This window comes from Pholcus phalangioides, unplaced genomic scaffold (genome assembly GCF_987345545.1).
Source record: "Pholcus phalangioides strain wild (caught in Gottingen) unplaced genomic scaffold, Ppha-v1.0 ptg000015l_1, whole genome shotgun sequence".
NCBI classification, from domain to species: Eukaryota; Metazoa; Arthropoda; class Arachnida; order Araneae; family Pholcidae; genus Pholcus; species Pholcus phalangioides.
In genome coordinates this window covers 71,633,470-71,656,100 of record NW_028301608.1, presented here as the reverse complement: position 1 = coordinate 71,656,100, position 22,631 = coordinate 71,633,470, and the positions used below count along the sequence as shown (strand labels likewise).

The 22,631-nt window shown below is 38.0% G+C and overlaps 1 protein-coding gene across 2 annotated transcripts in view; it reads right to left on the bottom strand.

Moving 5' to 3' along the window:
• Window positions 1-22,631, bottom strand: part of LOC149076650 (uncharacterized) — a 164,173-nt gene that overhangs the window by 64,312 nt on the left and 77,230 nt on the right. For both annotated transcript variants that reach the window (XM_089244267.1, XM_089244266.1), the window contains exon 4: window positions 10,858-11,047. In XM_089244267.1, the coding sequence (XP_089100393.1) occupies window positions 10,858-11,047 (190 nt within the window). The remainder of the gene's footprint in view (window positions 1-10,857; window positions 11,048-22,631) is intronic.

Below are 22,631 nucleotides of genomic sequence, written 5' to 3'. Positions count from 1 at the left end.
CAAGTTTTACAGCAAAAAAAAAAAGGGCGGGGCACATATGCAAATTTATTTTGAATTTGCAAACAAACTTTCCCTCTTCTCAAAAATATAGATGTAGAAGTGGTTCAAAAATTACAAGTTTTGATTTGTTACCCGACATCATAAGAATTCATAAAATAATCAATCCACGTACATGCTTTCTGTCATCACCAAAGTGTTCTAAAACCTTAGTGTTAGTCAAAAATATAACTCTTAACAGCATCACATAAATTCTAAAAATTCTAAAAGTGATATTCATTCCCCCTCCAATTATTCAAAATAAAAACCACAGCCAACAAAGATTTTTCTTACAAAATTATTTATATTTGCAGCAACTCTTCAGGGCTCATACAAAATTTTCAAAATGAAAAGTAAGGAGTTTTTAAGGTGTCGTGGGGCCACGCCCCCTCCGAAAAAAAAATTGCACCAGTAGACAATAAAAGAAGCCCACATGTGAATTGATTTTCATTTAATTTCCTTTTCAATGTTTCCAAGACTTCAACTTTCAGAATAAAGGGTATAATGGGTAGCAATTTCAGCTGAAAAGAAAGATATGCAGTGACTGTACGCACGAGTAACAAGCGACAAGAGAACACAAATTTGAACAGTAACAGAGCATGATGATCAAGATTAGGTATTGAGAAGTGTAGTAAGAAAGAAGAGAGAGAGTTGCGGTAGTATATAGTATTAAAATGATTTAAAGAAATCAGAAGTGATGTACGGAGTTTGCAATAAATTTTGTTTTTATCTTGCTTGAGCTGTGGCCACTTCTGCCAGAGACAGATACAAATACAACGCCACAACAGGCAAAATGTCCAACGAGGTGGCTAAGAAAAAGATGCCCATAAAAATATGGATGTCATATTTCAAAAATACAGCAACCCAATTAAAAATGCAATGATCTGGGGCATAATGACGGATCACTTATATGACGCGTGGCACAGCTCCAGAGCATTTGGATCCGCTAAGTATTTGAAGATCACTAGAGTGGCTCTGTAGGGGACTCAATAGGGAGAATGTTAGTTCAGGTGCCCACAAACTAGTGAAAAGTTTTACTCGTTTTTCGCGCACCGAGTAAGACGCCATTAAGAATATTTCATATTTTTTATAAAGGGTGGTTGATGACGTAAGAATCATCCAACCCCCCACCTCTCCACGTCATCAAGTCAGCAAATCGAAAATCCCCCATCCATGCTGACGTAATACTTGAATGACCCCTAACATAAAGATACCCGAAAGTTATTTTCTGAAGGTTAAAAGGTTCAAAAAAGTGGGTTCAGCTATAGCGGCTGATCGGTTCGTCCTCCCCCCTCCCCTCCTGTAAAACCAGACGTGGCTCGGGCTGTCACTTTTAAAAGCCGGGTTTTACTAGCAGGTTTTCTATGGCGTGCGCAACGTGAATCACCCAGCGCGACACGCCGTCTATTCATCAATATGAAAAGCAGTACGACTGTTTTCCTATAGAGCGCAATACGGCTCACAACAGCGCTTTACATCGGGCGTGATTGGCAGACTGCTTCTAGTGAGTTAAGCGTCGTGTGCCGCGCGTTTCAGCGATCTTCCCTTCATTTTCGTGTTGTGTCTCTTCCCTTTAAACCGGAGCATGCAGCCGATAGAGTAGATGACGCCAGGGACATATACTATATAGCCATCCTTAGCCGATGCGCCACGCTTGGAAAACGCAAATGCGTAACGCCATTATGTAACTCATTTCTGCAGACACGAAATGATCCAGTTAGGTTCACGCGGCACAAAAAGTCTACTCCTAGGAAAACCTGGCTTCAGGGATGAACGCTCGTTACGGGATCCCAGGAGAGATAAACCCATTCTCTCTCATGGAATCTCTTGTGTGTGGATAGAGCATGTTCCTTTTCTTTTTTTTTTTTTTTGCCTTTTTATTTACGGCAACCAATCTGCGAAACAGATTCGCTTTCCCCACTGGACTTCAGTTTTTAGCATTTTAAGGAGCGGCGGCGAAAAGATACGCTTGTCGTCGTCCCTTACTCGAAATTTTTTTTCTTTCTTTTTCAGTAGCGAGTTGTAATGTGAATAAAACACGTCAAAAAAACTGTGGAAAGCAGTGACATTTTGCGGTTTCTCTGAATTTTCGTAGTGAGATATTGGCTGTAAGCAAATAGGAAGGAGGGATAAAATAGGAACAGTAGGAGAGAATTGTGGTAAAAAAAAAGACGATTGCGGCGAAAGTAGGAAAATAGTAGGATAAATAGGAAAGCTGCGAGGGCTGCACTCAGTATACTGCGTAATATAGGAGGTTTGAGACATCGTTTTGCCGCATAAGTAAAAACTTTCTCACCACTGGGCATGGGGGAATTTTCGGCTACTGGTTCAGCGGAGTGATGTTGTTCTACGAACCATCGATTTCCAACGCTGACCAGTTTGCGACATAGGCAGGAAAACACGCCAAAACTAGCGATTCGGTAAAAAATGGCATTTTTAGAAGCAAAAGCGTATACAAAATCGTAATGGTTGGCAGGTATGCACAACCATTGGATGTTCCAATCCCATCCCCTGCTTTCACATTTCCTATTACAAAGGGAGAGAGCGTTTTTTTTTTCTTTTCTTCCTCTTTATATTGGGGGGAAGCTTCCTCTTATTTTTTTAGGCAATGCTATTCATCACCGTGGGGAACGCCTATTCTAAGAAAGATCATCCCTTCAGAGAAAAAAAAAAACAGACTTTTTCAGGCGTGGCTGCAAAAAGTAAGGAGTTATAAGGGCCCTTCCAGAGGGAAATGAAAAGTTAGGAGTTTTTAAGGAGTTTGTAAGGATGTGCGAACCCTGAATGGGCAACCGTTCTCTTCACTGATGAGTCCCGATTCAGCCTAAGCACCGATTCTCGCCGTACGCTCATATGGAGAGAACCAGGGACCCGCTACCTACCCTCCAATGTCCGCGAAATCAACCATTATGGCGGAGGAGGTTTAATGGTCTGGGCAGGAATCATGTTGGATGGCTGCACACCTCTCCATGTCTTTGAAAGAGGCACTGTGACTGGTGTGAGGTGTAGGGATGAGGTCTTGGAACACTATGTTCGCCTTTTCAGAGGTGCAGTTGGGCCCAAGTTCATTTTAATGGACGATAACGCGAGGCCACATAGAGCTGTTCTGCTCGACGATTTTCTAGAGTGAGGATATTTGCCGGATGGATTGGCCAGCCAGATCTCCAGACCTTAACCCTATAGAGCATGTCTGGGATGCTTTGGGGAGGGCAATTACAACTCGCAACCCCCCGGGAACCATCCAGGGAATGAAAACAGCGTTGCTGTTTGCCACAGGAAATGATAAACTTCCTTATTTCAAGTATGAAATCACGCTGCGAGACCTGTATATCTGTAACAGGGGACCATACCCCCTATTAACCCATTTTATTTTTGTTTATTCTGCAACCCCGCTGTTTCATACCTTCCGACTCCAACGAGTGTTATGCACGATCATGCGTGTGTATTACAATTATTGAATGGTTATTTGTTTCGTATTGTATCAATGTATGTACATATCAAACTCGGTACAGTAGTTCTAGAGATAATCGACCAAGTCTGCAAATTCTCTTAATTTCTTACACCAGTGTACTCTGATGTGTTGTTGAAAAATAATTTTTGTGCTTTCACCTCATAGCCAGAACACGATGGACAACATATTTAACATTGCTTGGGCAAGTTGTAGTTGTTTGTTCAATTACTTCGTTTTTTTTTTGTGATGTTTCCATGAATTATGAAAATGTGCAATGCTATGATTAAGTTATCATTTTGTTATGACTACTTCACCAAACACCAACTCTGTGTTATGACTCTGTTATGACTGGCTATTGTTTCCATTCTGCAAGCAGATTTCCCACATGTTGGATGATGTGATTTTTTTTAAGTATTTTTTTCCCCTTTACCAAATAAAATTACATTTCTTCAGGAATATTTATGTAAATTTTCAAGTCATTCTGACAATTGTTCTTTTTTCTTTTTTTTTTAGTGTTTTGAAATCAGAACCTTAGTTATAATCACCCTGTATATTGGAAATCATTGCTAATTAATCTGCATTATTTATGCTTCATTAAATACATAACATTCACCTAATTTTTATCATACTTTTTGCAAAATAGCTTCCTAATTAAGCATACTGAAAGCAACTGGAGAAAACATCTTCATGTGTGATTAATAATAATATTAAAAGAATTTGCAAAACACAAGTTTGTTAAGCAAAAAATAACTAAATTACAAAAGTTTGTTTTTGTTAAAATGTAAGAAATATTTATAGATCACTTTGTGTTAAGCAAAAAATAACTAAATTACAAAAGTTTGTTTTTGTTAAAATGTAAGAAATATTTATAGATCAATATGGGAATAGTGTTAATCACATTAATAAACATTTGTTTTAATTAATTTTTACAAGTTTGAATGATTTTTCAAAAATTTTATTTTTAATGTTAATACTATTTAAAACAAAAACTGGTTAAAACCAAAAAAAAAAAAGTTTTTGGTTTTTTCAAAAACTGTTTTTTACCAAACCTGACACAATATCACCCACATAAAGTAGACGGAGTATTTCATTTTTATAATCAATTGAGAGACCTCAGACCATGGAATTGGAAAAAATGATAAGTACAGCCTGGAAATTCAGGCAAATTGCTATAAATCGTTTTTTTTTGCTTATTTTTAAACGTTTTTGGTAAAAATGTTTTTTTGTTTTTTTTTAAATTTTCGTCAGGGTTGTTAGGTTTAAACTATGTTTGTTTTAAACAGTTTTTGTTTTTTTTTAAAACCAGTCAGGTTTTTTCAAAAAAAAAAATCTCAAAAGTGGCTGAAGTATAATTTTTCTCCTTGAAAAATTTGTTTCATTATCAGCCAAACATTGATTCATTATCAGCCAAAAAAAAACGTTTAATTCTTACCACATTTTATATTCTTGGGGTAAATTCTGATGGTGTATCTTTTTAAATGATATAAGTGGTTTTTTCTGAAAAAAATCTCATAAAAGTAGCCTGAATATAAATTTTCTTTCATATTAAGTACTTTAGTTGCTTGAAAATTATACAGTATCGAAATTTCTGATTTTTAATCCATTTTCTTAATTTTGCACTACATTCTGATGCTTTATCTTGAGCAAATTCATGAATGAAGATTGCATCACGAGTATGTGGTGTGTCTTTTATCTTAGTCTTTTTTCCCCCTTCATAAAGAAGCAGAAACAGTAGTGACTCCACTGTCATGAGAAGGGCAGGTGGTCTTATAATTCAAAACACACCAGCTGCTCCAAAGGACCAGTGGTTTTTCATTTACCTCAGAAATTTTCTTTTTCTTTCCATAGGAAGCAACACATCTCGTACTGCATAATGCTACCAGGCATAATATTGTATTATTTTTTTACATATTTTCAACATGAACCCCAGTTAATCAAGGTTCTACTGTACAGTAGTAAAAGCCCGAAATTGGCCAGTTCTTGAAGTGGCTGGTGATCCCTGTCCAAATAATTCTCAGTTAGAAATTCCTTGGAATATGGACTGGGTCACCATTTGGTTATGATGTACAGAAGTTAGTGATTTATGAAAAATAATCAGCTGTATGAAGGGTGATTATAATTACAGTTCTGATTCCAAAACATGAATAAGAACACACACACACAAGTTGCTCTTTCAATATGCTTAATTAGGACTATTTTGCAAAACTATGATAAAACTAAACAACTGAAATGTCTTTAATGAAGCATAATTAATGCAATTTAATTAGCAATGATTTACAATACACAGGGTGATTAAAACTAAAGTTCTGATTTCAAAACACCGTGAAACAAAAACTACTGGTCAGAATGACTTGAAAATTTTCATGAATATTCCTGAAGCAATGAAATTTTGTATGGCGAAGAGAAAAATTACTTTAAAATGTAAAATAGAAGATGCTGTACTCATCCAGCATGTGGGAAATATACTCACAGAATGGAAAAGATAGCCAGTTAGGGCAAAATGATAATTTAATTAGTATCACACTATTTCATAGTTTATAAGAACCACTAAAAAATGAAGCTGTTTAAACAAATAACAACAACTTGCACAAGAAATGTTAAATATGTTCTCCACTGTGTTCTGGTTGTGACGTGAAAGCATAAAAATGCTTGTTCAACTACGGATCATAGCATTATATGGTAATGATGTGTGGATGTGCTTTCAATTCACTTAAGTTTGCAATCTGACATCTTGTTTGCACAAAATCTTTGCACTGACAATCTGTTTGCACAAAATCTCTGCACTGACCATCTTTTTGCACAAAATCTTTGCACTGACAATCTGTTTGCACAAAATCTTTGCACTGACAATCTGTTTGCACATGAAATTTTTGGGTATCTCCAAAGCCAAAACTTGCTAGGGTTATAGTAGCGTATTCACATTGTATTCATGGGAACATGGCAGCCAGATATTGTATCATGTTATTGTCAAAATGGTTCTTCAGCATCTGCTTCACTGGTGTTGCAATGTGCATCTTGATAAAAGTTGTGCTATCGCCAGCCAAATTCGTTAAGAGCAAAAGATGTTTTTCCCCAAGAAAAATAATCCTGAGTAATGTGGTTAATTACAAAATCAAAAAAAATTGCCACATACTTATACTTCATATTAGCAATAATGCAAATAAAATTTTAGGTGTGAAAACTGAATTTCTAGTCGCCCTGGCATCTGGGATTTGTCCAACCCTATTCACACACTGATGCTGTTGAAATGCCAAAATGATGTGGTTGCGCAAAATAGATCATACCGCTAGCCAAGTACAGCATTATCTACTTGTACATTTTAAATTTTTCTTTTGCCAAAAAAAATTCCATTGCTTCATGCAATCAATCGATGCAAATTTTCAAGCCATTATGACCAGCAGTTGTTATTAATGTTTTGGAATCAGAACTGTAATTATAATCACCCTGTATACAGCTGATTATTTTTGATAAATCACTCACTTCTGTACACAGACGTGCCAACTTTTGAAATCCAGAAATCCGTAGATTACCCCCCCCCCCCGGACACTCATAAACTCGATCAAAAAAAAAGTTCATAAGAAAACTTTCGAAAAAAAGTTATTTTCTTTAAATAAATTAAGAAAAGGTTACATTCTCCCCCCACCCCCCACAAGGCAGGTTCTGCATTGCCCCTGAGAAGAATATAATTCCATGTCAGTCTTTCCATGCAGAATAGAAAAATCACATCTACGTACTGGTCATAAAGTATAAGTGTTACCTTTCGTGAATGCTATCAGTGATTGATAATCTTGGGTATAGGAATTCTTAAAAGCTTTATATTTAGCTGTATATAGCTTAAAGTTTTATATTTTCTTCCTGAAAATGTTTAATCGGAAGAAACGATTAAAAAAAACTCAAATTACAAAGCTGCGGACGAAAAAACGTGTTTACCGCACGGCTGTTAATAGAATACAATAACGATTATACAGGAATTTTGGCAACCAAGGTCATGCCCCTGATAAATGATTGCAGATAAATGCTACGAAAACGAAGTCACGTCTTTGCCAGTTGCTTAAATGCGGTCAGGGAGACTTTTTTTACGGCTGTCCTCTATGGGTGTTTTCCCTAACAACGACGGTAATCATTGACACCACGACAACGTGAAAGCTCGTGTAAAATCTAATTTTCTGCCAAAATCCGGAGAGCGGGAGGAAGGATGAAAAATCTGGATTCTCCCGCCTAAATCGGGAGAGTTGGCCGGTCTGTGTACATCATAACCAAATGGTGACCCAGTCCATATTCCAAGGAATTTCTAACTGAAAATTATTTGGACAGGGATCACCAGCCACTTCAAGAACTGGCCAATTTCGGGCTTTTACTACTGCACAGTAGAATCTTGATTAACTGGGAAACATGTTGAAAATATTTAAAAAATAATAACTTAATATCAAACCTGGTGGCGATATGCAGTACGAGATGTGCCGCTTCCTATGGAAAGAAAAAGAAAATTTCTGAGGTAAATGAAACCACTAGTATACTGGTCCTTGTCCTTTAGGAGCAGCTAGCTGGTGTGTTTTGAATTATAAGACCACCTGCCCTTAGCATGACAGTGAAGTCACTACTGTTTCTGCTTCTTTATGAAGGGAAAAAAGACTAAAGTGGTATAGACACCACATATTTGTGATGCATTCATGACCTCATTCATGAATTTTCTCAAGATAAAGCATCAGAATGTAGTGCAAAATTATAAAATGCAGTAAGAATGAGAAATTTTGATACTGTATATAATTTTTAGCAACTAAGGTACTTAATATGAAAGAAAATTTATTCAGGCCACTTTTAAGATTTTTTTTTTTGCAAAAAAAAAAAAAAAACACTTATATCATCTCACACCATTTAAAGATACACCATCAGAATGTACCCCAACAACAAAAAATGTGGTAAGAATAAAACACATTGGCTAATAATGAACCAATGTGATATGTTAAAGGTGGAAACATAAAAGGTCACATAAAAGGCCACTTTTATGTGATTTTTTGAAAAAAGCAAACTTTTTTTTTAAAAAAAACCACTTGGTTAAAACCAAACAACCCTGCCATGCATTAACTTTGCTTTTACATGATGACATTAGACGTGAATGGATTTGTTTCAGATGAATGCAGCCCGTGTTAGAAAAGCAGAGAATATAGAAATTTGTTTCTCTATATGCTTCACATGTTTCGCTCAGGCATCGGACTTCGTTTCATAGCGAACCGATGATTGTCCGAAGAGGTCATTAATTAAAGTCATGGCTCATACAAGTGGAGGGGATTGGGGGGGGGTAGGAGCAGACAGGGCTCTGGGCCCCATGTTGTTTTGATTTGATTTTTGACCATAAATGCACTGCAAACAACATTAAACATGCATATTTAGTATTCGATTAAATTGACCAGAATTGCTCTAAGAGGTAGGTGTATGACAGATGAAGCCACAAAAAGAAAAAGTAAATTTTTTTCACAAAAGTAGAACAAGGTAGCCATGTTTCAACTTTTTTTTTTTTTCCAAACCGAGCACAACTCACGTCTATTACCACAGGCAATTTACTACTTAGTGAGTTGTGCCGGAAGTGTAAGTGCGTGTACCTACCAGTCTGAGTGCATATCTAGTGTTGTGTATGATTTTTCAGTGCTGCCATCTATATCTCAGAAAAGAAGTGAGTGATGTGTAGTGACTGAATATTTGTACTGTTTGTAGGACTGTTGCTCTCTGTGGCAAGACTGTTTAACGGGGAGATCGGCTCACATTTGCGCCTCGAAGTTGGGAACCACAGAAAACCAACTTCAGCCGACCACCACTGTGGTGACGGTGGGGCTCGAACCCGGGTCCCTGCAAAGCGAGTCCGTCACTATGATCACTCGACCACCACAGCGGCACCATGTTTCAACAACAGAGATAACAATTATCCTACATAATATAATAAACTAGAATTATTTGCAACTCGAGGAAGCCCCAAAGATAATTTTCTCTACCGGCTCCGCATCTTTCTGTAATGGTGGCTCTGAAATTGGCCTAATCGTAAGGGTCAACGAACATTTTATTTGGGGCTTGAAATCAATTTGATTTGGATAATAATGCAGTTATTGTAGACTATAATTACAACAATAGATGGATTAAGTGCAACTAATTTTTCAGGTAGTTTTTGGACCATTAATACCTTTGTTTTGTCATTTTTCTTTCTTCTAAAAATAATGTTTTTTTAGTGCCTATTTTAGCCATTTTTATTGCCTTTTTGCCTGCCTATTTTTAATAATGCCGCTGTGGTGGTCGAGTGGTCATAGTCACGGAATCGCATTGCGAGGATCCGGGTTCGAACCCCACCGGAGCCACAGTGGTGGTCAGCTGAAGTTGGTTTTCTGTGGTTCCCAACTTCGAGGCGCAAATGTGAGCCGATCTCCCCGTTAAACAGTCTTGCCACAGAGAGCAACAGTCCTACAAACAGTACAAATATTCAGTCACTACACATCACTCACTTCTTTTCTGAGATATAGATGGCAGCACTGAAAAATCATACACAACACTAGATATGCACTCAGACTGTTAGGTACTCTCACTCTGTTCCAGACTCTGGCACAAAGCTGGGCTGGAAGGAATAAGAACAGGATAAGTTCGGTGGCAAAGCCCCTGGCATTCATTCAGGCCCATTTTTAGTGCGGAATTATGAGAAAAGCAACAAATAAAAAAATTATCAAAATCTGTGACCATGGGTTACCTGGCTGGGTGATTTGACATGGAATGACCCTACAAGGATTTTTCATTAATAAAAGTAAAATTGTAGGTTTTTTGGCCTTTGCAAAAACGTGACATCATGCAAGCCATCACCAATGTCAAGTCCCCAATTATCACCAACCAATAGGTAAGTTGTCATTGCTACTCCTAAATCAAACCTCGCCATCAAAAAAATTGTAATTGGGTCTAAAACTGAGCATAGACTTAATCAGACACGTGGTCAAAGCAGATACAAGTCATTTCCCTAATCTTGGATGTTGAAAGACCAAATTGTCTTTTCCACTAAAAAATTTAAAAAAAAAATTGTGATTTGACACAATGACTGCAATTTATATCATGTACATGACGTGATTTTTAAGATTAAAAACATGAATCCAGTCTTTTTCCCCTTGATTATATTGTTTGGGAATAATTTTTTTCTCTAAAATATCTATTTTTATTATAATTTTTAAAATATTTATTTTTATCAATCAACAACTCAGTCAAAATTCAGGCGATTTAAGAATTGGCGGGCCACATGATCTGGTTAGGAGGGAGTCCGGGAGATGGGGTATATTTCCGGGAATTCTTGACAGCTTTGCTCTTGGCATGGGAAATCAGATTATCTATGATAATGTTACCCTTACCTGGATTAGCCATACTTTTCCGGATTGATGCAGGATCTTTGCTGCTCCACTTTTTGAATTCCTCTTCCATTTTTTCCACCTTTGAAGGATTTAAAGCCCACAGATATCCTTTTCTCTGAGCTCCATTCCCTGTAGGTTTCTCGATCTTCTCGAAGCATTTATTCAAAGACAAGTTGTGACGAACAGAATTCTATATTGTGGAATTATATATAAATTAAAAACTGATTACAGATTCTATAGTACCTAAAAATATGAAGTTAATTTCAGGTATTCTATAACCCCTCAAAAAAGACAGTAAAAACTAAGTAAATACCCTGGTAATTTAATACCTTTGTAGTGACCTTGAGTGCTCACTATTCAAAGAACATATCATGACATACACAAACTTATTAATAAAAAAAATTAGAATAAGAACGTGAACTTGAGACAATAATCTTACTCGATTGCTTTCACACACCATTCTCCCCCTCTTTTTATTTTTGAATGTCCCTTTTTTGATTTTGCAATCTCCGGTCTCCTGAGGCTTTTTTTCTTCTTGTTCTCTGGAGCCTCATACTGTATTGTTACATCAAGGTTTTAACTGAAAAACATGCATACAGAACACTACCCCCCCCCCAAGATTGGGGATTTACCTATAATCACAAACTGAATTCTCTTGTTTTTTCTGTTCTTTGACGAATTTGAACAGGGTGGCTCGAAATACCTCACCAACGGTCCAGCATCAACCTTTTTAGATGCCCTGGTCGTCACCTCGATGATCTCCACATCGTCTATCACTGAAATTCGGAAGTAATCTATTTGGAGGAGTTTCTTGAGCATCTTGCCAGTCGCCGCGTCCCTGCAACCTATTGTAGACTCTCAGAACTTCTCGGACGCCAACTTGATGGACCGACTTGCGTGAATCGGGACTATCACCTCGATGTTCAGAAACGACCACAACACATCAGACATCGATATGATTTCACCCACCCTTGTGTTTTATGTCGAAGCCCTTTATCAATGGCAGGACGAGGATGTTCCCGGTGGCCTCGTGGAAACAATGATTTGTTCCGCCTCGAAAAACGTGAGGCAGATGCGCGTACTGCATGTGTCCCATCTCATGGTGAATACTGATGAAATCATCCCCGGTTCTGTCTAAGCACATCTTGATCCAGCAGTCCAATCCATCGGACAAATCATGTGCAGATGTGTGGCAAACCATATTCTTGCCTTTGGGCCTGTGGAATACAGACTTCTCCCAGAATGACTTTGTCATTGACTTCAATCTCATCGAAGTGAAAACCCTTCAGCCATCTTCATTTTGAGCAACGCCATTATAATAACGACGCAGCCGAAACACGGGAAGAACCACTCTATATGTGCTGGGTGCATTTTCTTTAATTAAGGTATATATGTTAATTATGTACACTTATTACATCGTAGGTATAATTTGGTTAGTCAGCTCTTCACATGAGCTGCTTACATCCTCTCGTTTGTACGTTCCCTCCTAGACTGTGTCTCTTTTTTGTCCTCCTCTCCTTGTCCACCTCTCTCTCTCTCCTCCGTCCCTCGGCTCCTGGTATGCAGTCCCCCCATCTGACCCTTCCCACGCTTTCGTCGTGGAGGGTCATCACGGATCTCACAGTCATATTTTTTGCTTTTAATGTCAGAGCAACGTCCACCGATGGCTTCTCTGTAAATTACTTCACTTGGTCCATAATGCTACCCCATTGCTGGGCCCACATGTGGCCTAAAATATGCGTCAGAACAAGTCAGTGTTCTTGAATCTTGTCACTACTTTAACAGTTCCTGGGCATGCACTGGAAATAAGCGTGGAATTGCTTGTACAGTGGCTTCACCTGATTCCACACCTTGGACATGGCGTCTTCGAGTATGCTGCACCCATAGCTATCCAGACACATGAATCTGGTGTCTTCAAAGTCATTGAGCTTCGTGGTTTCATTGCTGAGCTTATTAAAAATTCCCAGAAAGGTTTTCTAGCAAATTTACCGGTGACGTCTCTCCAAGATATCCACAAGTATGCCATTTCGTCATATACGCGAGCTTCCGCTACGATCCTCTTTATATCCAGTTCTATTTGTAAATTGCACTCCTCTGATTTGCTTCGGCTATCAGTTGTATTGAGAAGACGAATTTCTCTGACCTTCTTGCATTTGAATTTGCAAATTTTGGTGGTGTCGAAATGTCAGTCATGTCATCCACCAGCTGTGCCTGCCTTTTGTATTTGTCCTCTTCTTCAATATTCGCACTCATGCCCTCCTCACTTTGCTCCATCAACTTGTGGTCTTCCCTTTCAGACGGGAAGGACAATCCTGTATCTTCGGTGTCGCAGACCTCGCAAAGTAATCCATATACATTTGGTGGATCTTCAGATCTACCTTTTGTGTTAACCTTATTTCTTCTGTCACAATCTTGAGCAAAATGATTCAAACCACAGATGTAACACTCCTTTGGGATTTTTCTGATATTCATGTTTTCGGTCTTGTCGAACCCTTGTTTTAGCCCTTATCGTAACAATACTTTCGAGTTGGTGGTGGATATACTGTTGTTGTCAATGTTTCTCGTCCCTCTCCATAGCTGAAGTGCTGCTGCTGTAACAATGACTTTTCCTCTTCGAAAAAATCCTTTGGCCTCTTGCCGATGTCTGGCCTAACGTTCTCCTAGTCATCCAACTTATTAGCAAAAATGTCGTGTTGCTTGAATTGAGACCACTCGTCAATAACATGGTCTCGAATCTCTGACAATACTTTCCATTTTATCTGATCCGCAATAATCAAATCAGACAGTTCTTCAACCGTGGTAATCTCCAGGCCTTAAATCCATTCAGTGAAGATGTTTCTGAGTTCATAAAAGCAAAATCACACCACATTGCTTCCAATCATTTACTGTGCTTCATGAACATCTGTCGAAACCTATTGAGAGTAAACTTATACCTCTTCAGCAAAATGGATTTGACTTGCGTCACCTCATAAGGTAATAGTCCAATCAGATATGAAACTCTGAGTTCCCTTTTTATTTCAGCTCTTTTCGCTTGCCTCTAAACAGCACTAGGTAGAGCCTGACCTCGTTGCTCTTCGGATCAAACTTTTGCCAAATGTTCTGTAGCCTAGCGATTCAGTTAATCGGGAATTCACCTGCTGCTCCAATACGAATTCTTCTATTTTCTAGTCGCATTTTTCTGTTGTGTGTGTGTGAGAGAGTTCGAACTCCATTCGTCTCTCCTCACTAGCTTCCTTCCTGTTTTCTCTCTTCACTATCTTCTACCTCTTCCTTCCTGTTTTCTCTCCTCAATTACAGTGTTAAAAAACTGTTCGATGAACTCTTTGTCGTAACATTCTGTCCCAGTTATTGCACAGATTTGAGTTGAAATACCTTCATATCCGTAACATTTTCAACTCCCATTTCCACAGCGACTTGCTGTAAGTCCTCTTTTTTGCATCCAGCTAAGAAAGTCGTAATTCCCTCAAACATAAAAAAAAAACTGGATTTTTCTTATAAAAAAAACGCTCACTACACTTTTCCTTCATTCTTCCAACACTCTTTAAGGGCGCTTCATATCACCTTCTCACGTCAAAAGTTTTTCTGTTAAATATTGTCCGATCTATTGCTCACTATCCTACCGGCTGCGCCAATGTAGTGGCCTTATGTTCTTCGAATAGTGAGCACTCATCACGACAAACATAAAGAGGAATTTATTAATAAAAAAATTAGAATAAGAATGTAAAATTCAGACGACAATCCTACTCGATCGCTTTCACATACCATTCTCCCCCCTCTTTTTACAAACGCATATTTTTCACATGAATAGGAGCATATTTAATTTTGATTAAAATTTTCAGAGATTACATTTCTACATACGGGGTGATTATAAAAAAACTATCCCGACATATGGGCCCCTAACTATCATACCATTCACAGAAACTGAATGAAATTTTGGCATAAGGTATTTTGAGGTATGCGCTCAAGAATGATATGGAAAACAACAGTGTCACTAACAGTTACGGTTACAGTGAGAATATTTCGAAAATATCAAACGGCAACACCAAGTTTTTTGTATTGGAATGCGATCTTCATACTGAAAAACACTAAATAGCGTTGGAATAGCACCTGTAGTACGAAAATCCCCAGAGCTAGGCAAGGAAAAAGTAAAAAGGACTTTGTCGTGCACCAGAGCATTAATGTTCATTTCATTCGTCACACCGTTTCTTCGGCTGAGATCCCAGCCTGATTAGTCCTCCACAAGGTCATGTGGAAAATTTGTGAAACACAATAAAATGCTTTATTTTATGCTGCTTCTCTGTCCTTATTGGTTGTCCTCACTTTTAGCCTATCTACCGCCGGTGATTTTCATGCTACAGTTGCCGTTCGAACGCTATTTAGGGTTTTTCACAATAGAGATCACATTCCAATACAAAAAACTTGGTGTTGCCATTTGATATTTTCGAAATTTTCTCACTGCAACCGTAACTGTTGCCATATCATTCCATATCATTCTTGAGCACATACATCAAAATACCTTATGCCAAAATTTCATTCAGTTTCTGTGAATGGTATGATGGTTAGGGGCCCATATGTCAGGATAGTTTTTCTATAATCACCCTGTACTTTGTTCCACATCATCCGTAATGAATAAAGGAGACCACATATACATATATATCATACAAAACATATGACACATCGAATAACACAGTTCGAGCCTGTCAATTTCCTCCTCGTTGAAACGTAGTTTAGTCTCTAAATATTGCAATTAATTTTCTTTTCAAGACTAAAAAAAAGATCTCTTCTAAAGATAGAAAAAGATTAAATTATTTCTTTCATTAATTCTGAATTTACTTATTTCATTAATGCTGAAAAAATTTCTTTCGTTAATGCTGAAAAAATTGCTTTCATTACTTTCGGAATAATTGCTTTCATTACTTTCGGAATAATTGCTTTCATTACTTTCGGAATAATTGCTTTCATTACTTTCAAAATAATTGCTTTCATTACTTTCGAAATAATTGCTTTCATTACTTTCGGAATAATTGCTTTCATTACTTTCGGAATAATTGCTTTCATTACTTTCGGAATAATTGCTTTCATTACTTTCGGAATAATTGCTTTCATCAATTCTGGATTTGTTTCTTTCGCTAATGCTGAATTCTTTTATTGATTCTAAAACTATTTAATTAATTCTGGAATTATTGCTTTATTAATTTTGGAATTCTCTTATCAATGCTGAAATTGTCTTTCATTAATTCTGGAATTCTCATTAATTTTGGAATTATCTTTCATTAATTCTGTAATTTTTTCTTTCATTAATTCTGGAACTATCTCTTTCATTAATTTTGGAACTATCTCTTTCATTAATTTCGGAATAATCTCTCATTAATTTTGGAATAATCTCTCATTAATTTTGGAATAATCTCATCAATTTTGAAAAAATCTCATCAATTTTGGAATAATCTCATCAATTTTGGAATAATCTCATCAATTTTGGAATAATCTCTCATTGATACTGAAATTATTTCTTTCATTTATTGTTTTAAACTCCTTTAAACAACTATGGATGCCATTAAAAAATAACGGAGATGACATTCAACACGTCACATGATTCTCCAAGGAATGATGTAGACTATTGACGTCATACCAGCGCCGGTAATAGAGGGCGCGGCGGGGGGGGGGGCTGCCCCGGGTGGCAATTTTTAGGTGAACACCGTTATAAAATTATCGAATTCCGAATTGGTGGGGGCGGCAGTGCCGTCTCAACGCATGGGCCCGCCCGGGCACCTGAAGAGAAGAGGGGTCTCAAAAAAATTAGTAGTTGAATTATTTGAAAATTTGCTAGGTAGGGCCTCGGAAAAATCATTTGGCCCGGGGGCCCACGATGCTCTTAAAACGGCCCTGGGAGGCGGCAAGTCAATACAAAAATCCTAGTTATGGCCCTGCGTCATACTCCCTCCAGTAATATAAGTTCAATTTATTTGAGCGCCGATTCACCCATTGAAGCACAGCTTGCATTTGGCGGCATTTTTGTCTGGCACACTCAGCAACCAATCTTGATAGAAGGGATTTTTCAGCCACAAGTAATTAAAAGTACACACACTTGCTACTCATTTTTTGTTTTCTTTCTTTAAAGAACTTTGTACAAGCGCTTCACATCACTCCTAAATAAATATTTTGTTGACAGCATGGGCAGAGATACGGGGGGGGGGGGGGCCCAGCGTGAAAGGTGAAGTTGACTGATCTAATGCATATATGAATTGACATCATCATCATCGTGCCCCCCAGAAATAATGACCGTGCCCCCGTTATTGCAATAGATTCTAGAGCAGAAGGACTTCTTTCTACTCTAGGAGGAGGTATTGGTTGTTGGGGGCTAGAGCGTGACGACTGAGCTGAAGAAAAAAACAACGATTGAAAGTTCATTTTGAACTCTAGCTTTTATTCCATAATATTGCGTCGGGCCGAACGGTTCCATGTGCACAGAGAATAAAAAGGGAAAAAACATTCCAACATAGGTTTTTGGCACCGCATGAACCGAACTGGATCATTTCGCGTCGACAGAAACGTGTTACATAATCACACTACGCATTTGTGTATTTCTACCGTGAAGCATCTGCAAGGAAAAAAAACACGATCATTTACGATCATAAAAAAAATAAATAAAACGGCCGACAAATAACAACCGGCAATCTCCGAGGGGAAAAAACAATCCTGACATACACGCGGAAAAAAACCAGCCTATTACAGTATAAAGCCAATACCTTCTAAAGCAGAGTGTGTGGGTGTTGCTCTAGAAGGTGTTGATAAAGCCGAGCTCCCGTGAGGGTGAGAGTACACCGCCGGCGATTTACATATTGCGTCGGGCCGAGCAGTTCCACGTGCAGAGAATAAAAGGGGGGAAAAACATTCCAACATAGGTTTTTTTGTGTCGCATGAACAGAACTGGATCATTTCGTGTAGACAGAAACGTGTTACATAATCACACTGCGCGTTCGTGTATTTCTACCGTGGCGCATCTGCTACTCTGTCATTTGCTTACTCCGGTTTGAAGGGAAGCATCGAGCTTGATGAAGGGAAGTGAAAAAAAAACAAAAATGAAGAGGAGATCGGTAAAACGAGTGGCGCACAATGCATTTGACTCCTCCAGAACAATACCTTCTAAAGCAGAAGGTGCTGCTCTAGAAGGTGTTGTCCAGAAGCAGTCGGCCAATCACGCTTGACTCACACTGCCGTGAGGCTTGTTGCGCTCTCTAGGAAAACAGTCGAACTTGTTTTCTTATTATTGGTGAGTGGACATCGTGTCACGCTGGACGATTCACTTTGCACACAGCACAGAAAAGAGTAAAGGGAAAAAAATGTGCTTTAAATCCAATTATCCAGGATTATTGGCTGCTAAGGCTTTTTTCCCTGTGCTTTGCACTTTTTTAAGGACGTCACTTTTGGAGTAAAAAAAAAAAAGTGGAAAAAACTATTTTGAAAACAAATTTTTCAAGGACTCGCAGAATTTAAAAAAAAAAATTTTTTCAAGGACTCTCAAGGTTTTCAAGGACCGTAGGAACCATGTGTGAGATTGACTCAAGCTAAAGCAAAATGACAAAAAAAAAAAAAAAAGCAAATGACAACAAACAAATGTAACAAAAACAATTTTTGGCCAAAACAGTGTAGCAGCAACCACAGATAATTCTACACCCTGTTTTCCCTCACAATATATTACTTTTTTTTTTTGGAGTCCTCTAAAATCTAGTGTGTAAACTCATTTCTTTGTTGCACAGCAAAGACAAGTTTTTTTAAGAATAATGCACGAACAGTTCCAAAAGCACTATCAAAAATGTGTTAATTACAGGGCCAAATAAATCAATTCGTATCATAATTAACCATAAATCAAGATGGTTTTACTGTGATTTGTTCACATTTTACTGTTCAATGTCAGTGTTCATAAATGAAGCACTTTCATTTCTGGATCTTTGTAAACATTGTTTATAAGGAAAGCGTTGACGTTTTTAGAGACTCATTTTTATAAATTTTATTTTGGCAATAAAAAAATCATAGTACATATTGAAGGAAATTTTATTGGCAACAAGGATATGTTTGTGATATGTTTAATTTTAGTTACAAATTGCACCGATATATGGTGCTACAGGCAGCATTACCATAAGTAGGCTGTACATAGTGGGTAATGCAAGCTCGTCGAGTGTTAAAGGATTGCTGCTGTAAACAATGTGCCCCACAGAAAGTAGTCGCAGGGGTGAGGTCGGGTGAATACAGAGGCTAGTCCATGCCTTTTCCCTTAACTGTCAAATAGTTACACACAATAACTATCTATTATTAATGGACAAAAATAGTCAGCAAAAAAAGAATCATAACAATTACAATCTCCTTCAATATCTGTAGGTTCCCCAAGAATATCCAACAGGTGGCCAGTGGCAAAACAATAACTATGATGAATACAGAACAAAGCTCCAATTTTAATAATTATATATGTGACCAATTTTTACCAAATACACGCCACTAACATGGAAGGTCTCCTGACTGTCATCCACTGAATTTAATAGAAATTAATAAGGCGATTAAATATCAAATAAGTAAGATATATCAAAAATTTTATTTTGATAATTACAACTGGAACATAAGTCAAAACTTCTTGTTTCTGTTGTTACTCCAACATTCGTTTTAGACTTTTCTGACAGTTGTTTCTGCAAAAAGTGCCAATTTTTTTATCATGGGAGGCTTCATACACATCATAAATTTGCTCAGGATATTTAAATTGGCAAGCAACTAGGTAAAGATATTTCATCGACCCTCTACAGTAATTTTTTTCTGTAAAGGTGAAACTACATTACAATGATACACGATATAACAATAAATCTGTACGTAATGATGTTTTTTTTTCTGCTTTGGAAATGCCTATACTCTAATGTCACGCTGCTGTTTCTCGATGCCGCTGTGGTGGTCGAGTGGTTATAGTGACGGACTCGCGATGCGAGGATCCGAGTTCGAACCCCACAGTGGTGGTCGGCTGAAGTTGGTTTTCTGTGGTTCCCAACTTCAAGGCGCAAATGCGAGCCGATCTCCCCGTTAAAAAGTCTCGCCACAGAGAGCAACAGTCCTACAACGGTAAATCATTCAACCATAACACTTCACTCATAGTTAGTAAAACTGGGGGCAGATGACAGCACTACACATAACAAGCATTACACAGAAACAAACTTTACGTCAGGTTGCACTACACGTACACGCACATTCCCGCATGTACTGATTCGTTGGGGGGTTCCGCGGGGGGGGGGGGGGTGCATGTGTGGTGTAGCAGTAGTAGGTAGGGGCTCGGGGATCCATGATGTTCTTAAGTCAGCCACCTCGTTGGGCAATTTGCCTGTTGTGGCGTTGTATTTGTATTTGTATTGAAGTATTTGTGTAGAAAGTCAAAAGCTGCTTGTGTATGGTGTGGGCAAGCCCAATCTTGCATGAACCATGCTGTGCCGGGTCGATCGTCCAACACTTGTTCAGTGGCGACAAATTTTTTCATAAGTGCAATATACCGGTCAGTCATCACAGTTTCTCGCAAGAAAAAGGGCGAAGTGATACCTTTGCATTGTGTCTGTTAGAGAAGTAAAATTCTTGAGAATAATCTTTTGGAGAATATTCTCTGGAAGGACTATTATAAATAACTTGTGAATATTCTTATAGAAAATAAGAATTATTATGAAGTTATTAATAAAAAATATTCCTTAAAGAATATTCTTGAATATTTTCCTCGAAGAGAAAAATTCAGTTACCAAAATCTTTAAGGAGAGTATTTGAAGAATATATGTAATAACATGTGTAGACGTGCCAATTTTTAGAATCCAGAAATCCGGGCGAGGGGGTACCCCCACTCCGGCACTCAGACTCGATCAAAAAAAAAAACTAAATGAAAAAAAATTTGTAAAGAAAAAGTTCCATTCTCCCCCCCCCCCCCAAGGCAGTTTCAGCATTGCCCCTGAGCAGAATATAATTCCATGTCAGTCTTTCCATGCAGAATAGAGAAATCACATCTACATACTGTTCACAAAACATAAGTGTTTCCTTTCATGGATGCTATCAGTGATTAATAATCTTGGATATATGAACTCTTAAAAGCTTTATATTCAGCTTTATATTTTCTTTCTGAAGACATTTAATCAGAGGAAACAATTTAAAAAACTTCAAAATACAAAGCTGCTGACGAGAAAACTTTTGTTTACCGCACGGCTATTAATGGAATACAATAACAATTATACAGGAATTTCGGCAACCAAGGGCTTACCCCTGATAAATGATGGCCAATAAAGGCTACATAAACAAAGTCACGTCTTTGCCAGTTGCTTAAATGCAGTCACCAAGACTTTTTTCCGGTTGCTCGATGGAAATGACCAGGTCTGTCCTCTATGGTTGTTTTTCCTAATGACGACGGCAGTCATTGACGCCACGACAACGTGAAAGCTCGTGTGAAATCTTGGTCATGCTCTGACGAAATTTTAAACTAGCCTATCATTCAAGTCGGATCCCATTTGGTATATATGCAAAATTCTGTGACAATCTATCTAAAATTGTAGATTTGTAGGGAGAAGGGGTGTGGGTCATAATCCCGACAGACGAAATCCCGACAAGTCACAATCCCGACACGGTCAAAATCCCGACACGGCCGAATTTAAAAATTCAATTTCGCCGTATAAGCCGCACTTCGCGATTTCTGTCCGGATTTGAATTTCTTGCGGCAAGGGGCCTTGGGGTGACGATGAGAATGATAAATTGCGATGAAATAAATTTTTCAAATTTTAATTTCGCCGTATAAGCCGCACTTCGCGATTTCTGTCGGGATTTGAATTTCTCGTGGCGAGGGGCGTCGGTGAGAATGATGAATTGCGATCAAATAAAATTTTTAAATTTTAATTTCGCCGTATAAGCCGCACTTCGCGATTTCTGTCGGGATTTGAATTTCTTGCGGCAAGGGGCGTTGGGGTGACGATGAGAATGATAAATTGCGATGAAATAAATTTTTCAAATTTTAATTTCGCCGTATAAGCCGCACTTCGCGATTTCTGTCGGGATTTGAATTTCTCGTGGCGAGGGGCGTGGGGGCGCTGGTGAGAATGATGAATTGCTATCAAATAAAATTTTTAAATTTTAATTTCGCCGTATAAGTCGCACTTCACGATTTCTGTCGGGATTTGACTTTCTCGCGATTAAGGGCGTTGGGGCGACGATGAGAATGATGAATTGCTATCAAATAAATTTTCAAACTTTAATTTCGCCGTATAAGCCGCACTTCGCGATTTCTGTCGGGATTTGACTTTCTCGCGATTAAGGGCGTTGGGGCGACGATGAGAATGATGAATTGCTATCAAATAAATTTTCAAACTTTAATTTCGCCGTATAAGCCGCACTTCGCGATTTCTGTCGGGATTTCCGTTTGTCGCTGCAAGTGGTTTGTGGCGCATACCATGATCAATGGAGATCAATAATTTGGAAATTCATTTACTTTTCCAACTTGGCGAAAAGCAAAGGATTCAGGGTTACCTTTTTCTGGCATTTATCGATTTTTCTATCCTCCACAAACACTGCTGTTCCTTATTATTTTCTTTGAGAATTTTTCGAAATTCTTTCTCGCTCAAGTTTCAAATAGACTTAAAATGTCAAATGATATTGCACAAAGTTAGACCGTTTCATGAAGATCTTAATTTAAAATTTTCAAGGTTTTCGAAAGCAATGTAATAGTAGAGAAATATTTTTATTCATATGTATAAAATTACATGTCTTGACAGCTTAATTCA